This window comes from Bos taurus, chromosome 15 (genome assembly GCF_002263795.3).
Source record: "Bos taurus isolate L1 Dominette 01449 registration number 42190680 breed Hereford chromosome 15, ARS-UCD2.0, whole genome shotgun sequence".
In the NCBI taxonomy this organism is placed as follows: Eukaryota; Metazoa; Chordata; class Mammalia; order Artiodactyla; family Bovidae; genus Bos; species Bos taurus.
This window is the reverse complement of record NC_037342.1, coordinates 47,981,562-48,004,516: the sequence shown is the minus strand read 5'-3', so window position 1 is coordinate 48,004,516 and position 22,955 is coordinate 47,981,562. Positions and strand designations below refer to the sequence as shown.

General features: G+C 39.2%; 2 protein-coding genes across 2 annotated transcripts; both read right to left on the bottom strand.

Annotated features, from left to right (window-relative positions):
* Positions 1–2,665: 2,665 nt before the first annotated feature.
* OR52H1 (olfactory receptor family 52 subfamily H member 1) lies at positions 2,666–3,610 on the bottom strand. Its single transcript, NM_001389972.1, has one exon. It carries the CDS (start codon positions 3,608–3,610, stop codon positions 2,666–2,668), a length of 945 nt encoding a protein of 314 aa, NP_001376901.1.
* Positions 3,611–15,240: 11,630 nt separating this feature from the next.
* On the bottom strand, positions 15,241–16,176 carry OR52H2 (olfactory receptor family 52 subfamily H member 2). Its single transcript, NM_001389904.1, has one exon. The coding sequence runs from the start codon at positions 16,174–16,176 to the stop codon at positions 15,241–15,243; it is 936 nt and encodes a 311-aa protein (NP_001376833.1).
* Between the last annotated feature and the right edge of the window lie 6,779 nt (positions 16,177–22,955).

Here is a 22,955-nt window from a genome sequence, read left to right as displayed (position 1 = left end):
GAGGTAGCATATTGAAAAGCAGAGACATTACTTTGCCAACAAAAGTCCGTCTAGTCAAGGCTATGGTTTTTCCTGTGGTCATGTATGGATGTGAGAGTTGGACTGTGAAGAAGGCTGAGCGCTGAAGAATTGATGCTTTTGAACTGTGGTGTTGGAGAAGACTCTTGAGCTTCCCTTGGACTGCAAGGAGATCCAACCAGTCCATTCTGAAGGAGATCAGCCCTGGGATTTCTTTGGAAGGAATGATGCTAAAGCTGAAACTCCAGTACTTTGGCCACCTCATGCTAGATTTGACTCATCGGAAAAGACTCTGATGCTGGGAGGGATTGGGGGCAGGAGAAGAAGGGGACAACAGAGGATGAGATGGCTGGATGGCATCTCTGACTCGATGGACGTGAGTCTGAGTGAACTCCGGGAGTTGGTGATGGACAGGAGGCCTGGCGTGCTGCAATTCATGGGGTCACAAAGAGTCGGACACGACTGAACGACTGAACTGAAGTGAACTGATAATCACCATATTGTTTTTTATTACTATTGATTTATAATATAATTTGAAATCAGAAAATACTATGATTCCAGCTCTGAACTTTTATCGTGAGATTGTTTTCACTCCTTAGTTTTTTGTGGTTCCTTGAAAATTTAAGATTACTTTTTCTATGCCTGTGAAAAATGGTGTTGGAATTTTGACAGGAATTGCACTGAATCTGCAAAGGGCTTTGGACTGTATGAACATTTTAACAACATTAGCTCTCCCAATTCAAGAACATTATACACCTTTCCAATTACAGATACCCTACTTTTCAAAAGTTTGCTTTACACCACTTAACTTTTATGAAACACTTGTATCAATAACTGTTTTCACTAACTGAAAAAATTGGAAGAGGATTATTGCTTTTATCAATAAAGGTGAAAAGGGAAAATAATGCTCAGCATTAGTTTTGCAACTAACTGCCATAGAGGAGTGCACACCAAGAGCAGCAAGACTGATACTGCAGAGAACCTTCCCTGGGAACTATTCTCAGCATCTCAGCATCAAGCCTTCAGAGCTTTGTACTGTGTCAGTGAGCATTTATGCCTTATCTCAATTATTTTTGCATCCATTAGCAAGATGTGTATTAAGGCTATTTTTGCTTTACTCTATTTTGACTTACCAAAGGTTTCATAAGAATGATCTACTTTGGAAAATAATTGCAAAAAGAGCAATGGACAAAAGATAAAACTCCAGAATATATAAGCAGCTCATATAGCTCAATATCAGAAAAACAAACATCCCAATCAAAAAATGAGCAGATGACCTAAATGGACATGTCTCCAAAGAAGACATACAGATGGTCAATAAATAACATGAAAAGATGCCCAACATCACTCATTATTAGAGAAATGCAAATATTTCTCTAATATTTTTGAGCAAGGTATCACTTCAGACCAATCAGAATGGCCATCATAAAAGAACTACAATTGATAAATGCTGGAGAGGAAGTGCAGAAAAGGAAACACTATTGCACTGTTGGTGGGAATGTAAATTAGTACAGCTCCTGTGAAGAGCAGTATGAAAATTCCTTAACAAACTAGGAATAAAAACTACCATATGACCCAGCAATTCCACTACTGGGCGCATATCCTGAGAAAACCACAATTCAAAAAGACCTGTGTAGCCCAATATCATTGCAGCACTATTTACAATAGCCAGGGCATGGAAGCCACCTATATGTCCATCAACAGATGAATGGATAAAGAAGGTGTGGTACATATATACAATGGAATATTACCCAGTCAAAAAAGGAACGAATTTGAGTCACTTGTTGTGAGGCGGATTCACCTAGAGCCTGTTAGAGTGAAATAAGTCAGAAAGAGAAAAAACAAATATTATGTATTAGCACATATATATGGAATCTAGAAAAATGTACTGATGAACATATTAACAGAGAAGTAATGGAGACACAGAGGTAGAGAATGAAATGCTGGACACAGTGGGGGAAGGAAAGGGTAGGACAAGTTGAGAAAGAGGCATTGACATATACACACTCTTATGCAAAATACATAACTAGCGGGAACCTGCTGTATGACACAGGGATCCCAGCTTGGTGCTCTGTGATGACCTAGAGGGGCAAGATGGGGTGGGGAAGGGAGGCTGAAGAGGGAAAGAATATATGTAATTATAATGGATCCTTGTTGATGTATGGCAAAGACTACCACAGCACTGTAAAGCAATTATCCTCCAATTAAAAAAAAAGAATGTTCTACTTTTGGATAATAGGAAAGTGTATTAGTGTCTTTTTCATTTCTTTTATCAATGTCCTAAAGTTTTCAGTGTACAGGTCTTTTGCCTCCTCTGCCTGATTTATGCCATCCTTCATCCCGATGACTGACATCTCATGATTTTCACTTTTCTTAAGGAATATGCAATTTTGTTCAAGGAAGGCTTTCCTAAAAACCTTATTTAGATCTACTTTCCTCTAACAGTCTCTCTCCAAAGGCAATGCATTCAACATTTTGATTTGTCATCAATAAATATAGAAGCATCTCTTTCCTATAGATCATGCCATATGCAAAATCACTTGTAGACTGTTCTTGCTTTAAATAGCGTTTGCTTTTTTAAAATTCTTATGACATCAATATATACTATAAACTTATCCTAGCTTTTCCATTGCTCATTGGAACATTATTATGTCCTCTTGGGAGAAAACAAAATGGTGACCTTCTCTCTGATCTGTTTGGTCTTCACTCCATAAACAATGGGGTTGAGTGCAGGTGGGATAACAATGTAGAGGTTGGCAAACATGATGTGGAAAGTGTGGGAGACATTGTGTCCAAAGCGGTGGGCAAGGATGGAGAAAAAGGCAGGTGTATAAAACATGAGGATGACACAGACATGGGAACCACAGGTGCCCAGGGCCTTCTGGCGGGCTTCTTGGGAGGGGAGGCGGAAGACAGCACAGAGAATGAGTGTGTAAGAAACGGCAATGAGGATCACATCTGAGATGACTGTCATGATGGGAACACAAAAGCCATACCAGATGTTGATGGAGATGTCCGCACAGGCGAGCCGGGCAACACCTATGTGCTCACAGTATGTGTGTGGTATGATGCGTGTCCTACAGAAAGGCAGTCGTATGAGCAAGAATACAACCGGCAGGATGATGCAGAAACTACGAAAGGAGATTCCCACCACAATCCTGATGATGGTCTTGGGAGTCAAGATAGTGTTGTATCTCAAGGGAGAGCAGATGGCCACATAGCGGTCAAATGCCATGGCCATCAGGATGGCTGAATCCAGGACGAAGCTGTAGTGGAGGAAGAACACTTGTGTGAGGCACCCTGGGAATGTGATCTCTCGAGCCCCAAGCCAAAAGATACTCAGTGTTTTAGGAATACCAACTGTGGACAAGGTGAGGTCAGTCATGGCCAGCATGGAGAGAAAGAAGAACATGGGTTCGTGAAGGCTATGCTCCACCAAGATTAAGTAGAGAAGGATGCAGTTTCCCACAATGGCTACAATATAGATGATACAGAAGGGAATTCCAATCCACACATGGGCTTGCTCCAGGCCTGGGATCCCCACCAGAATGAAGGGTCCTGGGTTGTCACTGCTCAGGTTGAAAAGGACCATGGCAGACCAGGATGGCACAAGTCCCAGTTCCTGAAGACAGAGGGTGGTAAATGTTAGGCTCACTTGAGTCACCCTCACTTCCAACAGCTCATTATATATCCCGAAAAATAAAATGACTGTCTAATTATAATTCAAAATGAGATACTTTGTAGTGAAGAAAGATTGTTAGGAAGTTGGCAGGTAACATGCATAAGCCACACAGTTTCATATATATTAGAACATACAATTACTTTACCTAAAGAGACTATCTTATTTATTCTGGCCATGCCTCATGATTTATATGGCTTTTCCAGGGAGTTTTCCATATTGGCATCAATCATTCTTTTGATTATGCAGGGTACCTCTGTTACAAACTATCAATTTACAGGACATATTTTTCCAAGAGTTGGTGGATTATAGTTTACATGACTTTATGGACATCATTAAGGGATTCCCAGGGGCACTAGTTGTAAAGAATTTGATTGTCAATGCAAGAGACTTAAGGGATGCGGGTTCGATCCCTAAGCTGGGAAGATCCCCTGGAGGAGTGCATGGCAATCCACTCCAGTATTCTGGCCTGGTGAATCCCATGGACAGAGGAGCTTGGTGGTCTACAGTCCATAGGGTCACACAGAGTCAGACACAACTGAAGCGACTTAGCAGGCATGCATGGTCATCGTTAGTTAATATCAACTCCTTCTGTCATTGTCCCAAGCAATTATTCACTCTTTTCAAGCTTCATGGTGACTGTGCTTCTTCAATTTGTGAAGTCCACATCACTTTTTTCCATTCAAAATCCTCATTCAGTTTAGCCAACACTGTCTGAGTTCCTATACTATGCTGAAAAACAGGTGCAACTTAAATTTAAAAATCCCATACACTTCAGCTCATGGATTCTTGTTCCTCCAAAAATACTGTTTTCCAGAACTCAGTAAATTATACAGCTTTATACTATCCTAATGCTTTGGACTTAATAACAATTTTGATCAAGATTTCTATCCAAAATAATTATTTCTTTGTAAATGCATATTCTATTTGATAGACATGTCCGCTGCAGGATATATACTATCTTAGATACACACATACGTAGTACTTAAAATTTCAAGAATGCCTTGATCTATACTCACATTCTCTCATATGTTTTACCATCATATATTTACCCACACATAATTTTACACAAACCTGAAATCCCTCTTCCCCCCTCTCTCTCACACAAACATACACATATCTACACATTACTACACATACACACTCATATGCACACACTGTACACACCTATAACAAACACCAATGCTAATATAAAAAATACTGCATGATTGGATTGTGTCATTGCCAATTTTCTTTGTAAATTACCAAAATCTTGCCTCTGGGAATAAATCTTTTAAAGACTAGGTCCTTGAAGTTTTCCTATCTGAAGCGACATGTATGGACTTGGAAGGTGTTAAGCTAAGTGAAATGAGTCAGACGGAGAAAGACGAATACTGTATGATATCACTTATATGTGGAGTTTAAAAAATACAACAAAGCTGTGAATATAATAAAACAGAAGTAGGCTCACTTATATAGAGAATAAGCCAATGGTTACCAGTGTGGAGAAGCAGGGAAAGGGGCAATATGATGGTTGGGGAGTGGGAGGTACAAGCTATTGGGTATAAGAGGTTACAAGGATATATGGTGCAACGTGGGGAAAATAGCCAATGTTTTTTCTTACGTGGACCATTTTTAAAGTTTTTAGTTTGTTACCATATTGCTTCTGTTCTATGTTTTGGTTTTTTGGCTGAGAGGCATGTGGGATCTTAGTTCTGGACCAGGGATCAAACCCACACTCACTGCATTGGAAGGCGAAGTCTTAGCCACTGGACCAACAGGGACGTCCCCATATAACTGTAAATGGTTTGTAATCTTTAAAGATAGTATAAAAATTGATTCAGTTCCCAGGCAGGAATAAAGATGAGCTGTCCCCTTGAGGCCAGGAGAGGAGAGCAGTGAAGGTGATGCGGCAGCTGTAGACTCTCAGTTTGCAGGACAAAGATGTTTGTGACTCAGCTGCTCAAAGTATTATTAATGAACAAATGAACATTATGCACAAAAATAATGCTAGGTTCTTCAACATTCCTGATCCAGTAATGCATCTATGTAGAAAATGATTTCTATTCTAGGGATAACTAACCACAGCAAGGCCAGGGACTTCCAGGATCAGCACTAAGAGAAAGCTTGTGATAGCTACATGCCTCAGACTCCTAACCTGACAAGGTCAAAACGCATTCTCAGCTTTATCCCTACAGGCACTTTTTTAGCACATTCTCAGACCCAGTTCACCATACCTTCCCTCTCCCAAGCCAGCACTTAGTGTCGACACTCTTCTGCTTTTGCCAAAGAAAAATCAGGTGCTCTGTTCTTTCTGACCTTCCCTTATCTATAAGCAAAATCACATTTCTTACAGAAACTCAAACTCTCCTTTAGTGTCTCCGGAATTCATATGTTCTGGGTCCGGGGAACACAGTGCAGAGTTCAGACAGTGGCCCACAGACCAACCCCTTACATGCTAAGTGTGTGCATCCTCTGTCACACCTTCACTCGGTTCTCTTACCCACCAGAGGCCTAGAACTCACCCATGGCCAACGGTAGAGATTTAATTAGGATATGCAGCCTTTGTGCTGAAACCCCTCTTCTGCGCTGCTCACACACTCAAATAATACACGGCACCAGCACCCAGAAACCATATACTCTGAATCACAGCTCTTCCAGCTGGTCTGAAATCATCTTTTCTTCAGACATGTGTGAAGAAAGGTCTTCTCTAGTTTTTATATTTTCATGCACTCAAACACAACAGATGTTTCTACAGTCATGCAGAAACATTTACAGACACACACACGGGCACACAAAGTTAGTTCTGAGGCTTGTCGTTTCACAGCTCAGACAAATCTACAATGTGGGGCAATCTACCAAACAGCCTGGTCTTCTCAAAACGTCAATGCCATTAAAAGGGTTGAGTACTTGGAGGAGGAAAATACTTTTCTAAAGTAAAATAAATTTTAGAGAACACACAAGCAAATGCAGTTCTTGAATGAATTCTATTTAAATAAACCAGAAATAGAAGATAACATATAATTGGTGAAATTTCAACACAAACTAGGTTTTAGAAGATATAAACAGTATTGATTTGATTAAATGTGATTATGATAGATACACACACACATACATGTACCCATATTATTTCAATAGCATATTGGCACAGAGTGGCAGTAGAACCAGAAGGTTTTAATCTCAATTCCATAATTTTCTAGCTGTGTGAACTTGGGCAAACTTAGTTGAACTATATGATCCTTGGATTCTTAGGACAAAACAAGACATGCCCCTCAAACTACTCCTTATTTCAGTGTCTGACACATAGTAAGTGCACAATAAGATTTACTTTTTTATTGGATTATATTTTATATCATCTGGATGATCCCCAACAGTCAGATCACACAGTGAAGAAGAAAACAGAAATAGACAGATGTATAAAAACTGACAAGAGTATCCAAACACTTAAAACTACTCCTCAAGTTAGGGCTGTGGGTCCTTGCCACAAATCTAACAGAAGTTGCCTGAATAGCACTTACCGTGGCCATTCTTAACCCAGATGTTTATCTATTCTAATCATTTGGAGCATATATCCAAGTACAGGAGACCATAAACCCAGCTTAAAAATCTGAGTTGCTTGGAAAGAAAGTTGTAGTGCTCGGTCTGTGACTCCTAGAACATGGAATCCTGAGCTTTTCATTCACTCTTTCTCTCCTAATTCCAACCAACCCCCTTTAAATAACCAGCACTCACCTAGTTTGGTTATTGGGTCAAATGGAGAGAATAAAGATTATGATGATAGACACACAGAAAATCTGCAAGAGGACCAAACACATCACCCAAAGAACTAAGTGGGGGAGGAAGGAAAGGACTAATAGACAGGTTGATCTCCTTATTTATTTATTTTTTCCTGGTCGTTGTTCAATGAGGGGAAGAGGTAAAAAGTTAGGGCCTGAGGGACTCTAACACCTTCTTTTCTCACTCTCAAGGGAAGAGGGTAAATAAGACTATATTAACCCTGCCTGGGTCTGTGAGCTAACACTGTTCAGGGTATGTTTTTGTTTTTATATTTGCATGTGAACTCTGTGACTATAGGTATGTGGCCATGTGTGCCCACCTATCAGGCCACCTAGGTTTCAAGGTCATGCCATCACCATATAAATGACTTTGAACAGGAAATTGACATATATAATATAGTCCCTACTTCTAAAGATTATGGCTTCCTTGGTGGCTCAGTGATAAAGAAGCTGCCTGCCAATGGCAATGCAGAAGACCCAGGTTCGATCCCTGGGTTGGAAAGATCCCCTGGAGAAGGAAATGGCAACCCACTCCAGTACTGTTGCCTAGGAAATCCCATGAACAGAGGGGTTCAGCAGGCTACATACAGTCCATGGGGTCACAAAGAGTCCCCAGCTGAGCATGTATGGCCTCTAAGATCTTGGCAAGGAGATCCAAGATCAGAAGATCTCAAGATTATGTAAGGATTTACAAATTAGGACAAAAACATGGGACAGTGCCTATGAAAATACTTAGCACAGTGGTGGATTCACAGTGGACCTGTTAGAAGGATGAGATGGCTCACCTCAGATAATCTAACACTGCTTTTCAGAGTCAGGCCCCAGGATCTGCATTACTAAACTCTACAATGAATTTTTGAGTCTTTTATTTTCCCCCAGAGGACACATATATACGTAGATGAGAGCATAAAAACTGGAAAACAGGAAAGTTGGTTGGAACTCCCACATGAGGACAACATGAGAAATGGTTTTTGAGTATCAAAGAGGGCATCCTATTTGGAACATCTTTGGCTAAATATCCCACTTTAGATTCAAAGCTATTGTGGCCCAGACTGCATTCATAACACCCCAAACCCATTCCTTTCAATGTTCCTAAGCTCTGCGAGTGTCACACCTCTCTACTTACATGAATTTTTTAACCAAATTACTGTATAATACTGTTTCCCCTTAAACATCTTCTGGATCCATTCTCACTCTGTCTTCCTTCGATCTGCCTGTTGATACTGTCAGGCTTTCTTGGGGCTCAGATCTCAATTTAGAACTAAGAGGTGTTTCTCCTACAACTCTAAGGACCACGTCAATTTTCCTAAGTTTGGTAAATCTAGTCTTTCTGTCTTAAGTTTACAAAGACATTCAGCAATAACTCTCAAAGTGAGCTTTAAAATTGCTCATATTTTTGTTTTTATCTCATCCCTGGGCAGGTTTTCTTCTGGTTGGACACTGAGTACAAATAATTCCATTTTCAATGGCTATTTTTTTATATATAACATTGAAAGACTATTGAAAACATCAGTCAAATGCCTACCAGAGTTTTCTCTGAGGCACTGTAAGTCGAATTTTCTTGAACCAGAATTCATATAAGAAAAGTATGTACATTTAAGTCACAGAAAATTCCAAATCTTACCTTTGGTGTCATCTGTCCCTTTATGAAGAAATCTGTCATTTCTGGCTATTCATTAGGTGCAAAAGAACTGGTTACAGGTAGATTAAGTGAGTTTTATATGAACACTTGGTCCTTACAAAAGGTTATGTAGAACTTACAACTTAATGTTTCCATAACCTGATGTTATAAAAAGAGTTTTCTAGTGAATCAGTTATTGACTTCTACTGAATTAAAATAGGAATATACTCTGGTGTCCCAGCCCTCCTTATTTATAATTCATACCCTAAAAATTTGAATTACATCCCATCCTTCATGCCAACTTAAATAACAGCAACATACCAACTATTATTTTACATGTAAATCTTATGGTTCTGTTAGCATGATCTAGGAGAGCTGCCTTAATAAATAGCTGGTCCTGCTACATGCAGGAGTACAAATCAACTATTTTAAAATGAAAGTCTCCAAAATTCAATTACTATCATACATTAACAATTTCTTTGACTAGAAATTGTGTTACTCTTTTTTAAATGATTAAGGGATTAAGCAATTAAATGAAAGTGGAAATTTCCTTATCCTGTTTTATTATTTTTTACATGTTAATTTCGGCCCCTATCAATTACCTGGACTCCCACTTAGCTATTTTGTACAACAAAATAACTCTGTGAATCTGAGTTACTTCACAAGGACTCAGCCCCAGAGACAGGCATTCTATTGGGTCATTTCTAACTGACATTGGCTGTGCCTTTTCATCAGGCTACTGAAGGCGGTAGGTTTTTCTTTTGGTCTCACCACATCCAGGTGCGTGAGAATGGGTGGTTGTTTATCCAGTGACCTCCCTCTCCATTCCTCCCTCAAAACTATCCCAAACCCCATCATTAAAACAAAAGATTTATATATAATGTTTTATAATACAATTTGGGGCTTTGTTGCCACCTTACTTAAAGTTTCTATAGCTTTAAATTTTTATTAAAATATTAAACAAACTTCTTAAATGATCTGGATTTTTGTACCTTCTGCAGTCTCACTTTTTTTATTCCCTCTACGTATAGCCACTCCATCCCCATCAGTTTCCAGTTCCTTTAAAGCACTGAGCCTTTTTTCAACTGTGTCTTTATACATACTAATCCCTTTGTTTGTTCTCAAAAAACAAGCATACATTTTATATATGACATAAAAATAATCAGCAAGTTTATTCATCCATAAATGTCTGCTTTTCTTTTTTCCCAGTTTTATTTAGGTATAGTTGACAAATAAAATTGTACATATTTAGGGAAGTCCTTAGTGGTCCACTGGTTAGGACTCTGGGCTTTCATTGCTATGGCCCAGGTTCAATCTGGTTGGGGAACTAAAATCCAGCAAGCTGTATCACGTGGCCAAAAAAAATATTGTATATATTTAAAGTGTACATGGTAGCTTTATATAATATACATTATTAAATATTTACCACAATCAAGTTAATTAACACATCCATAAAGTTACATATTTGTGTGTGTGTGTATGTGTGTGTGTGTGTGTGTGTGGTGAAAATATTTACAGCCTACTCCCTTATCAGAATTCAAGTATACAATACAGTATTATTAACTACAGTCATAATACTGCACATTAGACCTCCAGAGCTTATTTATATACAAGCTTATAGCTGAAACATTGTACCCTTTGATCAACATCTCCCCATGCCTCCCAATCCCCATTGTACTCTCTGTTTCTATGTGTTCAACTTAAAGAAAAAAAATCTTTTTAGTTCACATATAAGTGAAACCACACAGTATTTTTCTTTTTTTCTGTATGGCTAATTTCACTTAGCACGATACCTTTCATCAGTGTAGATCACAAGCAGTAAAATGTTCTTCTTTCTTGTGGCTGAACGATATATCATTGTGTGTGTGTAATCTCACTTATTTATTTTTGCTGATTTTACCTGTGCTTTGGCTATCATCCAAAAAATCATTGTCAGGATCAATGTACAAGTGCTTTTTCCCTTTGTTTGCTACCAGGAATTTTATAATTTATGCTCATATGTTTAAAACAATCTATTTTGAGTTCAATTTTGTGAATAATGTAAGATCAGAATCCAGTTTTATCATTTTGTTTGTGGATATTGTTTTTCCAATACCATTTATTAAATAGATTATCCTTTTCCTGGTGGCACAGCTATAAAGAATCTGCCAGCCAATGCAGGAGACACAGGTGAGGCAGGCTCAATCCCTGGCTCAGGAAGATGCTCTGGAGGAGGAAATTGTAACCCACTCCAGGATTCTTGCCTGGAAAATCCCATGGACAGAGGAGCCCAGCTGGCTATAGTACATGGGGTCTCAAGAGTTGGACATGACTTAGCCACTAAATAATAATAGCAACATCCTTTCTCTATTGGTGCCCTTGTGGACCATATATGTGAGGACTTATTTCTTGGCTTTCTTATCTGTTCAGTTGATCCATATATCGGGTTTTTGTGCCATTCTATAATCATTGTATAATCAAGTAGTAATCACTTGATTACTACTGCTTTATAGTTTGAAATCAGGAGTTGTGTTGTCTCCAGCTCCTTCTTTAGATTGCTTTGGCTCTTCAGGTCTTTTGTGGTTTCATACAAATTTTAGGATGATTTTTCCTATATTTCTGAAAAATGCCATTAGAATCTTAATAAAGATTGTATTGAATCTGCAGATGTCTTTGGGTTGTATGAAGACTTTAACAATATTCATTCTCCCCATGCAAGAATATGAGATATCTTTCCATTTACAGGTATTCCACTTTTTGAAAGTTTGCTTCATACTCCTTTACTTTTACAAAAGACACTTTAGTAACTATTTTCATCAGCTGAAAGAAATCTGAAGAGAACTATTGTATTGTAGAAAAAAAAAAGTGAAAAGCAATAATTATGTTCAACATTTGTTTTGCAACCAGATATTATGGAACAGTGCACACCCAGAGCAGCAAGAGTGGTCCTACCAATCTCCTTTCCCAGGAATTACTCTCAGTATCTCAGCATCAAGTCATCATAACTTTGAACTGTGTCATTGATCACCTATACTGTATCTCAACTTATTTTATGCACCTGTTGGCAAGATGTGTCTTAAGGTAATTTTTGCTTTAAGCCATTTTGGCTTATGCAAAGTTTTATAGAAATGCTCTACTTTTGAATAATGGGAAACTGGTCTTCATTACTTTTATAAATGTTTTATAATTTTCAGTGTACAGATATTTCACCTCCTCTGCTTAAATCATGCCATCCACCTTCCCCTGCTTGCCTGACTTCTCATGATTCTCATTGTTCTTAGAGAAAATTTTCTTTCTTTCAGGTCGGGCCTTTCGAAAGCCTAATTTGAAGCTGCTTTCCTTTGATAGTTTCTCTCCAAAGGCACTGCTTTTAACATTTGGGTTAGTTTCCATCCATTTTAAAACCTAATGCAATCTGAAATTACATGTTCATTTGGGCGTTTTTATGATCAAGGTTTTTTTCCATCACTGGATAACAATTTCCACTAAATGGGGGACATATCGATTTTGTTCAATATGATGAAAACAATACCTAGCCCAGTGTTTCAGATATTAAATTTTGTGTCAAGCATTTTGCTAAACATTGTTGAATGAATGAATAATGATTGCTAATGTCCACTTAGTACTCTGAATGCCCCAGAATACATGGACTAAACCAGGCTTAAAGAGACTAGCATTATATTACCTCCCCACTAAATTGTTCAGTTCAGTTCAGTTGCTCAGTCGTGTCCGACTTTCTGCGACCCCATGAATCGCAGCACACCAGGCCTCCCTGTCCTTCACCAACTCCTGGAGTTCACCCAAACTCACGTCCATTGAGTCAGTGATGCCATCCAGCCATCTCATCCTCTGTTGTCCCCTTCTCCTCCTGCCCCCAATCCCTCCCATCATCACAGTCTTTTCCAATGAGTCAACACTTCGCATGAAGTGGCCAAAGTACTGGAGTTTCAGCCTTAGCATCATTTCTTCCAAAGAATACCCAGGGCTGATCTCCTTTAGAATGGACTGGTTGGATCTCCTTGCAGTCCAAGGGTCTCTCAAGAGTCTTCTCCAACACCACAGTTCAAAAGCATCAATTCTTCCGTGCTTAGCTTTCTTCACAGTCCAACTCTCGCATCCATACATGACCACTGGAAAAACCATAGCCTTGACTAGACCGACCTTTGTTGGCAAAGTAATGTCTCTGCTTTTCAATATGCTATCTAGGTTAGTCATAACTTTCCATCCAAGGAGTAAGTGTCTTTTAATTTCATGGCTGCAGTCACCATCTGTAGTGATTTTGGAGCCCAGAAAAATAAAGTCTGACACTGTTTCCACTGTTTCCCCATCTATTTCCCATGAAGTGATGGGACCAGATGCCATGATCTTAAATGTTGAGCTTTAAGCCAACTTTTTCACTCTCTTCTTTCACTTTCATCAAGAGGCTTTTTAGGTCCTCTTAGTTATTACTAAATGGTAAGTTAAGGTGTTCTAATGATCTGTACTGGAATAAGGGACTGAAGAATTCCATGAAATTACATATTCCAAAAGAATGTGATTAATTACATAACTTTGTGCCTTTTCTCTAAGAGGTCTCTGAAGATACCGCTTTCTGCTCGTCCTTTCAGAAATAAGTAGTTTTACTTCTCTGAACACTTGACTGGCTTCTAATGTATAGATGCTGTGAATTATGCAACTAAATCATGCTTAACTCTCACATAACCTAGAACTGAATTCTTGACCCATGTGCAATGAGAGAATGGGAATTCATGGTATGTGGAAACTGTATTAGCTACTTTTTTTATTTAAAAAAAAATATCTTTCTCAGTTTTTTTGTTTGTTTGTTTTGTTTTACTTTTACTTTCTCTGCTACTTATACCTCATAGTATTTTTATTCTGCAAATAATTTTGGAAACAACATATGTGCCTGTGTCCCACAGTAAAAGAGCATGCAAACTTATGTCTCTGAGTCCAAAGAATGTATCTTTCATACTAAAATTCTATGTTGAGAATTACATAGAAATGTAAATCTAGTGACATGTGAGTGAAGGGGTAACATTGAGGTGAGAACGCAATCCAGAATTTGAGAAACCGTGTAGAACTCTGATATTTTTATTCAGATGAAGAGTGATGAGTGTTTGACCCTCTGTGGTAAGGGGAGGGAATGCTCACTCTGGACTGATGAATCTAGAGGTTGTTTAGAAAAAGCAGTAGGATTTAAGGTCACAGTAAATATGGGAGGATTTCAGACATCAGCTACCACTGGCACCCATCAAACACCAAAAATTGTTATTCCTTGACTGATTTAATGACTGAATGACTCACTATAACGAACTTAAGCATACTGGATTTGAAAAGACAATGAATAATGTAAACAGAGATACGTTTTTGCCATCAGACTACATTTCTTTTGGGATATAAGAATAAAGAAGAGACTTGGAGCTAGCAATTTTTCTAATTGGTCAAGTTTCAAACCACGTCTTAATCTGTACATACTTTTTCATCTTATTGGCCATGGGAATTTAGCTTCCTCTGTATATTCTTACTTAGAGGACTGTACCCACCCCAACTAGCTTGGTTTTTTCATGAGATTGAGTGAAAAATGAGCTTTGGGTTTCATCATCACCTTCTCCCTTGATCTAAAATAAACATCTGCATCTTCAACTTAGTCATTCATGATTATTTGCCATTTTTTTCTAGATAAACAATGTTTATGCACCAAGAACATGCCAGAAGCCATACTTGATGCCATCCGACTGAAGTATCCAAACTAAAAATCCAGAACCTCACAGAGTGTCATGGTAGAAGTCCTTTGCTCTGCAAGTCATAGAAACTACTATGATGTATAAATCTGAAAAAAATCAGATTCTTTAGAAACATCTTTATAGAGAAAAAAAGATGCTGATTATTTTATTGTTTTTCATTTAAAATTTTACAATCAGCTTGGGGAAATAAAAAGAAATTTAAAATTTTTTGATTCCTAAAATCAAAAAGTTTCCTAGACTAAAAATTTGTTTTTTTGTAGCCGGAATGGCAGAGAAGATTTCTGCTTAAAATAATAAAGAAACAAAAAAAATCACACTTTTGATTAATAAGAAAATTTTTTTATCAGTCCCTTCTCTGGGGTCAAAGTGACAGATTTAGTCTTTAAAGTGGACTAGGGACTTGCCCCTGCCGCCTAGACTTCAGGCATGTATCAATGGGACCTCTTAGGGTAAGAGCAGAAGAATGACTTTCTCTCGTATCTGCTTTGTCTTTACTCCATAGACGATAGGGTTCAGGGCAGGTGGGATGACAACATAGAGGTTGGCAAACACAATGTGAAAGGTCTGAGGGACATTGTGTCCAAAGCGATGTGCAAGGATAGAGAAGAACGCTGGTATATAGAACATGAGGATGACACAGACATGGGAACCACAGGTGCCCAGGGCCTTCTGGCGAGCATCCTGAGAAGGGAGGCGAAATACAGCACAGAGGATAAGGATGTAGGAGACAGCAATTAGAATCACATCTATAATCACTGTCATGATGGGAACACAAAACCCATACCAGATATTGATGGAGATGTCAGCACAGGCTAGTCGGGCAACACCTATGTGCTCACAGTATGTGTGAGGGACGTTATGTGTCCTGCAGAAGGGTAGACGATTTACAAGGAAAACACATGGGACAAAAACACAGAAGCTTCTGAAGGAGATTCCCACAGCAATTTTGACAATGGTCCTGGGGGTCAGAATAGTGGTGTATCTCAAGGGTGAACAGATGGCCACATAGCGGTCAAATGCCATGGCCAGCAGTATAGCTGAGTCCAGAACAAAGCTGTAGTGCAGAAAGAATAATTGTGTGAGACAGCCAGGAAAGCTGATTTCCTGGGGACCAAACCAGAAGATGCTCAGAGATTTTGGGACACAGGTGGTAGACAGTGTAAGATCAGTAATAGCCAGCATGGAAAGGAAAAAGAACATGGGTGCATGAAGACTGTGCTCCGTTGCAATGAGGCAGAGAAGGACACTATTACCCACAATGGCCACAAGGTAGATGAGGCAGAAGGGGACGCTGATCCAGACGTGGTACTGCTCAAGTCCAGGGATACCCAAAAGGGTAAAGGAACCCATGTTGTAGCCAGTTAGGTTGTATATGGCCATTGAAATCTGATTAACAGGTTCTGTGTCCTAAAACAAATTATATGTAATTAACATATGCCAAGAAATAACCTCCCTTTGCTATTAAGAGCAATGCTTATCTTCTCTAAAAAGATTCTAAAATACTAGTACTCCTGATACTAAGCACCAGGTCTCTCCAAAGTCTTCTTCAAACTGCATAAAATGTTATTTCCATATTAATGACTGAGTTTTGCCTAGGTTAATGTAATATATTGCTGTATAGATATGAGTATAGAAAAAAATAATCTAACTATAATCTGAGAAAAAAGAGAATTAGAAAATTAGGGCATTATTAAACAATTATTTGGGGCTGTGCTGGGTCTTTGTTGCTGCTCATGGGCTTTCTTTAGTTGTGGCAAATGGGGGCTACTCCAGCTGTGGTGCATGGGCTTCTCATTGCAGTGGCTTCTCTTGTTGTGGCATGGCCTCTAAGGTGCATGGGCTTTGGTAGCTGCAGCATGTGGGCTCAGTAGTTGTGGTTCCTGGGCTCTAGAGCCCAAGCTCAATAGATGTAGCGTATGGGCTTAGTTGCTCCAGGGCATGTGGAATCTTCCCAGACAAGGGATCGAACATGTGTCCTCTGCATTGGCAGGAGGATGCTTACCTATTGTGCCACCAAGAAAGTCCAAAAAGTAAGGCATTTCAATTGGAAAAATAAGGAGGCAATTTATCATTATAGGCTCCTCCCATAGACCAGTCTCATAAAGTATTATCTCATTTAGAACAATCTTCTGAGATTATTTTTATTCTCTTGATTTTCTTTTAACAGAAACTAAAACTCTGAGAGCTATCTTACCCAAGATCTCATCTTTAGTAACTGGCAGAGCCAAGAACATTAAAGTCCACAAACAACACTCTACCTCAGGTGACTTCTTCAGTACTTTGTTAGATGAGAAGAATTGAGAAGAGGTAGTGGGTGTAAAGTTTAAGGAAAGACATAAATCTGGAACTGTAATTTGACACACCAACCCTATTGTAGTTGTAATGATTTCCCTGACTCTAGAAAGTCTTGGGATTTGCAGACCATAATGTGCTCTGAGGCTGTGTTAATGTCTCACCATGGAGGATAATATGAGAAAGATATGTAGCCAGCCTCCAACACACCCTTAGGATTTAATAAGGCAGTTATTTCAAATGTGCTTTGGATAAAGACAGAGATGATTTCTAGTGAAAGAAATATAGAATTTATATATTCTAAATTCTGAACCAAGATAAAAGCAAATAAGCAACCTCTATAGTAAGAGTTCTTTTCCTTTGGAGAAAGAAATGGCAACCCACTCCAGTATTCTTATCTGGAGAATTCCATGGACAGAGGAGCCTGGGAGACTACAGTCTATGGAGTCGCAAAGAGTCAGATGCAACTGAGCAACTAACTACTGCAACTGAGTCACTACTACTACCATAGTAAGAGTTAACAATTTTTGAGAACTTTCATTATACTACACAAAACTAAAGCTCTTTACATGAAATCATTTCTATGCTCCTCTTAACAATAAGATAGATAAAAGCATTATCTATATATTAAAGATATAGAAACTGAAGCAAAGAGAAGTTAAGTAACTTGCCACTGCCACACAATGAGGAAATGGCAGAGCTGGGACTCAAACTCTAGGAGTCTTTTCCTAGACCACTGTGTATATGACCAAAATTCTCTATACAGTCTGTGGAAAATTGTATATACATGACATCTATACAGCAAAAGATTTAAATTTGGGCACATAAAGAAAACAGAAAACTGGAAACATATAGCAAATTAGTGTAATATTGAGCTCATCACTTATTATTTAAAATGTAGATGTCTGGGGCTTCCCTCCTGGTTCAGTGGTAAAGAATCTGCCTACCAATGCAGAAGACATGCGTTCGATCCCTGGTCCATGAAGATCTCACATGCCCTGGAGTAACTGAGCCCCTGTACCACACCTATTAAGCCTGTGCTCTACAGTCCACGAGCCACAACTACTGAGCCCATGTGCTGCAACTAAGGACGCCTGCATGTCCTAGAGCCTGGTACTCCACAACACAAGAGTAGACTCTGCTTATCACAACTGCTACTGCTACTGCTAAGTCACTTCAGTCGTGTCCGACTCTGTGTGACCCTATAGACGGCAGCCCACCAGGCTTCCCCGTCCCTGGGATTCTCCAGGCAAGAACACTGGAGTGGGTTGCCATTTCCTTCTCCAATGCATGAAAGTGAAAAGTAAAAGTGAAGTCGCTCAGTCGTGTCCGACCCTCAGCGACCCCATGGACTGCAGCCTTCCAGGCTCCTCCATCCATGGGATTTTCCAGACAGGAGTACTGGAGCGGGGTGCCATTGCCTTCTCCATTATCACAACTAGAGAAAAGCTAACACAGCAACGAAGACCAGCACAGCCAAAAATAATATAAATAAATTTAAAACTTTTGTAAATGTAGATTTCTGAATTCTACAGAGGAGCCTGGTGGGCTGCAGTCCATGGGTTTATGAAGAGTCGGACAGGACTGAGTGACTTCACTTTCACTTTTCACTTTCATGCATTGGAGAAGGAAATGGCAATCCACTCCAGTGTTCTTGCCTGAAGAATCCCAGGGACGGTGGAGCCTGGTGGGCTGCCGTCTATGGGGTCGCACAGAGTCAGACACGACTGAAGTGACTTAGCAGCAGCAGCAGCAGCAGCAGCATACTTAAAAGCATAGGTATCAATGAAGTCTTTTAAAATAAAATCTGATTATATGTTGCTCACATGAAAAAGATCTAAAGCAAAGTACCCAGAAAGATAAAAACAAAAGGATAAACCTGGGACCATCAGACAACTTTATAGACAAAGAACACAAACCTTACAAAATGAAAATAAGAAAAGGTAAAGTTTACCTTTCAATGTATTAAATGAAACAACAAATACTTTTCACTATTAAGAGGAACACTCCTAAGTGAAAGTGTAAGTTATACTGCCTGTAGACATCCGTTCTTAGTACTCATTTAGTATAAACAATGTTTGTTAGAAATAAGCTATTCATTTACCCAACTTTTTTATTTTCTTATTATTATCTGTCACAGACTTCCTTGTAATTCCCTTTATTATTTGAAGATATATATCTGGCTATTATCTGCAACAAGTTTAACATCCTTGCCCTTTACCTACCCAAAATTTTCCCCTCAAAGTAGCACAGCATCACGCTGGATGACTTTATTTTGTTACTGATGATCAGCCCACCCAATTCCAGGGCCATATCTTTGAAGTATTGTAACCCCAGATTGACTAACCTCATAAATGACAAATACGGTTTTATATCTCTCCTATGATGTGAGTCACCTATTACCAATCTGTTCCTCAAGAACCTCAATGCCTCTTCAGCACTGACTTTGTCACTCTCATTCCTTCAGTATCCATGTGTCTTTGCATCCCTCTTTATGTAGTTTAACATCTACGAGTCATCATTTCAACTACTCTCTTAAAATATTTTGCTGCCCTCCCTCCACTGAGCTTCCATGATATATAAATGGCAAAATATAATTCCTAGATTAAAAAACCTAGTAAGTACTCTAGGTCAGGATGGAAAAGTATTTCTTAGTTAAGTATATTTGTGTTCCCAAATTTCATAATCATCAGCCTTAAACTTAATCCTCAACACTTTCCAATGGTCCAACAACATGATCTTGTACAACTCAGTCTCCCTGTATGACTTTTTTTTTTTTTTTAAGATTGGTGTAATCTTAAATCCCTGACTAGGGATTGAACCCAGGCCGTTAGTAGTGAAAGCACAGAGCCTTAACCACTGAACCATCAGGGAATTCTCTGGATTTTTTCCCTACTCTCTTTTAAGCACATTAACTATCCCCAAATTCCTCTTTCTCAACAGATAATGTTTTATTTTACTTCATAGAGAAATTAGAACCATTAGATATTCCCTTGTGGCTCAGATGGTAAAGAATCTGTGTGCAATGCGGGAGATACAGGTTCAATTCCTGGGTCGAAAAGATCCCCTGGAGAAGGGAATGGCAATCCACTCCAGTATTCTTGCCTAGAGAACTCCACGGACAGGGGAGCCTGGCAGTCTATAGTCCATGGGATTGCAAAAGGTCAGACACGACTAAGTGACTAACACTTTCACTTTCACATGTAAATCATGTATAGACACACTACACAGCATATTAAAAAGCAGAGACATTACTTTGCCAACAAAGGTCCGTCTCGTCAAGGCTATGGTTTTTCCAGTAGTCATGTATGGATGTGAGAGTTGGACCATAAAGAAAGCTGAGTTCCGAAGAATTGACACTTTTGGACTGTGGTATTGGAGAAGACTCTTGAGAGTCCCTTGGACTGCAAGGAGAACCAACCAGTCCATCCTAAAAGAAATCAGTTCTGAATATTCATTGGAAGGACTGATGCTGAAGCTGAAACTCCAATACTTCTGCCATCTGATTCAAAGAACTGACTCATTGGAAAAGACCCTGATGCTGGGAAAGATTGAAGGCAGGAGGATAAGGGGAAAACAGAGGATGAGATGATTGGATGGCATCACTGACTCTATGGACATGAGTTTGAGTAAGCTCCGGGAGTTGGTTATGGACAGGGAAGCCTGGTGTGCTGCAGTCCATGGGGTTGTGAAGAGTCGGACATGACTGAGCGACTGAACTAAACTGATAATTGAAAATCAAGTATAGTGGAAAGTCCATGCAGCAAGGAAGACACAGCACAGCCCTAAATAAATAAATTTTAAAAATTAAGAGGGAAAAAAAAAGACAGTCCTTTTATTCACCCACAGAGAACCATGTACATAAGCCTTTTGGAAGGATGCATCACCATTCATTGCATTCACTTGCCTATCATCTATCTTTCTTGAGAGTAAAGATTGTCATATTCATAGCTTTATCTCCTTATTCTAGCTTAATTTTTATTAAACACTTAAGTTTTACTGGATAAATGAGTAATGTTTAACTTACTGCACACACACAAGCTCTTGTTTGACGTGGGTCTTTTGTGCATGTGCAGCCACATCATTCTCCATCCTACCTTTATTCTAGTCACCCTGTACTCATTAAAGTTCAGGTTAATGAATAAATGGCTAAAATAATGGGTTAATTAATTAACAAACACACAACATATTTTTGCACATCTACCTAGAAGCACATGGAACATAGGGAAAGTCTATACAAAGTCACAGTACAGACACTGCGTAAGGACTCTGATTTTAGAGTCAAGTGTTCTGAATTTGCACTTAACCTTTGCCTCGTTTTTCACTATACTTAACATGTTATTTGATTTCTTTAAAATGCCTGTTTCCTCATAGCATTTTTCTGAAGAGATTTTCGACAGGAGAAATGTCATCACCTCAATGACTGGAAAATAGTAGGCTCTCAATAAATAGCAACTAGTATGTAACACCATTTTGACAACAAATAGAGGCAAATGCACAGATATAGCAGAAAGTGTCAAATCACAAAAAATACGGAGTGCTGGTCCAGTGTTCTGGATCCAAGTTCTTAGACAATTTTGTTTCAGCAATTGAATTGTGCACATCACAGCTCCAGTCCTGCTTGCTTCCTTTATTTCTCCATCCTCATTTCAATCCTTAGACTTTATAATCTGGCTCCCTAGCCTGTGGACTATCTCATGGGGAAAGCTGGACTGAGCCCCCCTTATCTTTTCTCGCTCCTCCTCTCAGGTCCTCTGTGTGTCCTTCAGTCAGCCTGCCCAGGATCTGGCCTGAGTCACAACTGTGGCTTTCCAATCATATCTGACCTGTCTCCAAACCAACACTCACCAATCCCCAGCTCCTTCATAAGAATGGACAGAAACAGCACCCGTAAGGGGCCAATCTTCTTTCTCTTCCTGGGATTTCAGAGGGGCCATTCAGGCTGGTGGGCCCCTGAGGTACGTAATCCAATTGTTGACTTGTGGGAGGCACAGTGAAGCTCTTCCCAGATGGTCTAGATCATGAGGTTTTGAGGTCCCAACGGTTGGGGTGGACTCAGTCCCTGCAGGCTCAGATCTTCCTGGACAAGCAGTGTCTCAGGGAGCAGAATCTCCTGGGGCTTTCAAAATGGCTGGGAAAGCCATCGAGATACTCTCTGTATTTCTTGTGTGTGAGTGCATGTGTTTTCTGTGTGTTTCAGAGAACTTGCATGTCTTTAAGTGATATTTTGTTTATGCTATAAATTTTCAAAGGTTGTTTTCATAAAATGTAAATAGATTTAAAGTATATACATGGATTCTTCTTTCTGATACCTAAAAAGAAAATGGCTGACTTATCACAAATCATTCATCTTGATCAAACACTTGAGCTTTCATATAAAACTCCTTACACATACACTTGCTGATTTTGAAATCTACTTCAAAATATCTTTAGAATCACGTTCCTCCTTCAATAACCACTCTTCTGTCTCTCATTGCTTCTGTTATTGGGCCCTTATTGATCTAAAATTCAATTCCACCCCACCAATCCATTCTCTCCTCTGAAGCCATGACATGCTGTGCTAAGCCAATTCAGTCATTTCCGACTCTGTGCGACCCTGTGGACTGTAGCCCATCAGGCTCCTCTGTCCATGGGATTCTCCAGGCAAGAATACTGGTGTGGGTTGCCATGCTCTCCTCCAGGGAATCTTCCTGACCCAGGGATAGAACACACATCAATTATTTCTCCTGCATCAGTGGGTTCTTTACCACTAGCACCACCTAGGAAGACCAAGAGGCCATAATAATCTTTCTAAAATAGAAAAGTGATTGTTATTTCTGCAGAAAATATTTAGGATAAAGTAAATAGCTTAGGAAATATAGCAATTT

What these genes read in the sequence shown, in the direction of transcription:
- OR52H1 (NM_001389972.1), bottom strand. Translation starts at nt 3,610, where the DNA reads ATGGTCCTTTTCAACCTGAGCAGTGACAACCCAGGACCCTTCATTCTG.
- OR52H2 (NM_001389904.1), bottom strand. Translation starts at nt 16,176, where the DNA reads ATGGCCATATACAACCTAACTGGCTACAACATGGGTTCCTTTACCCTT.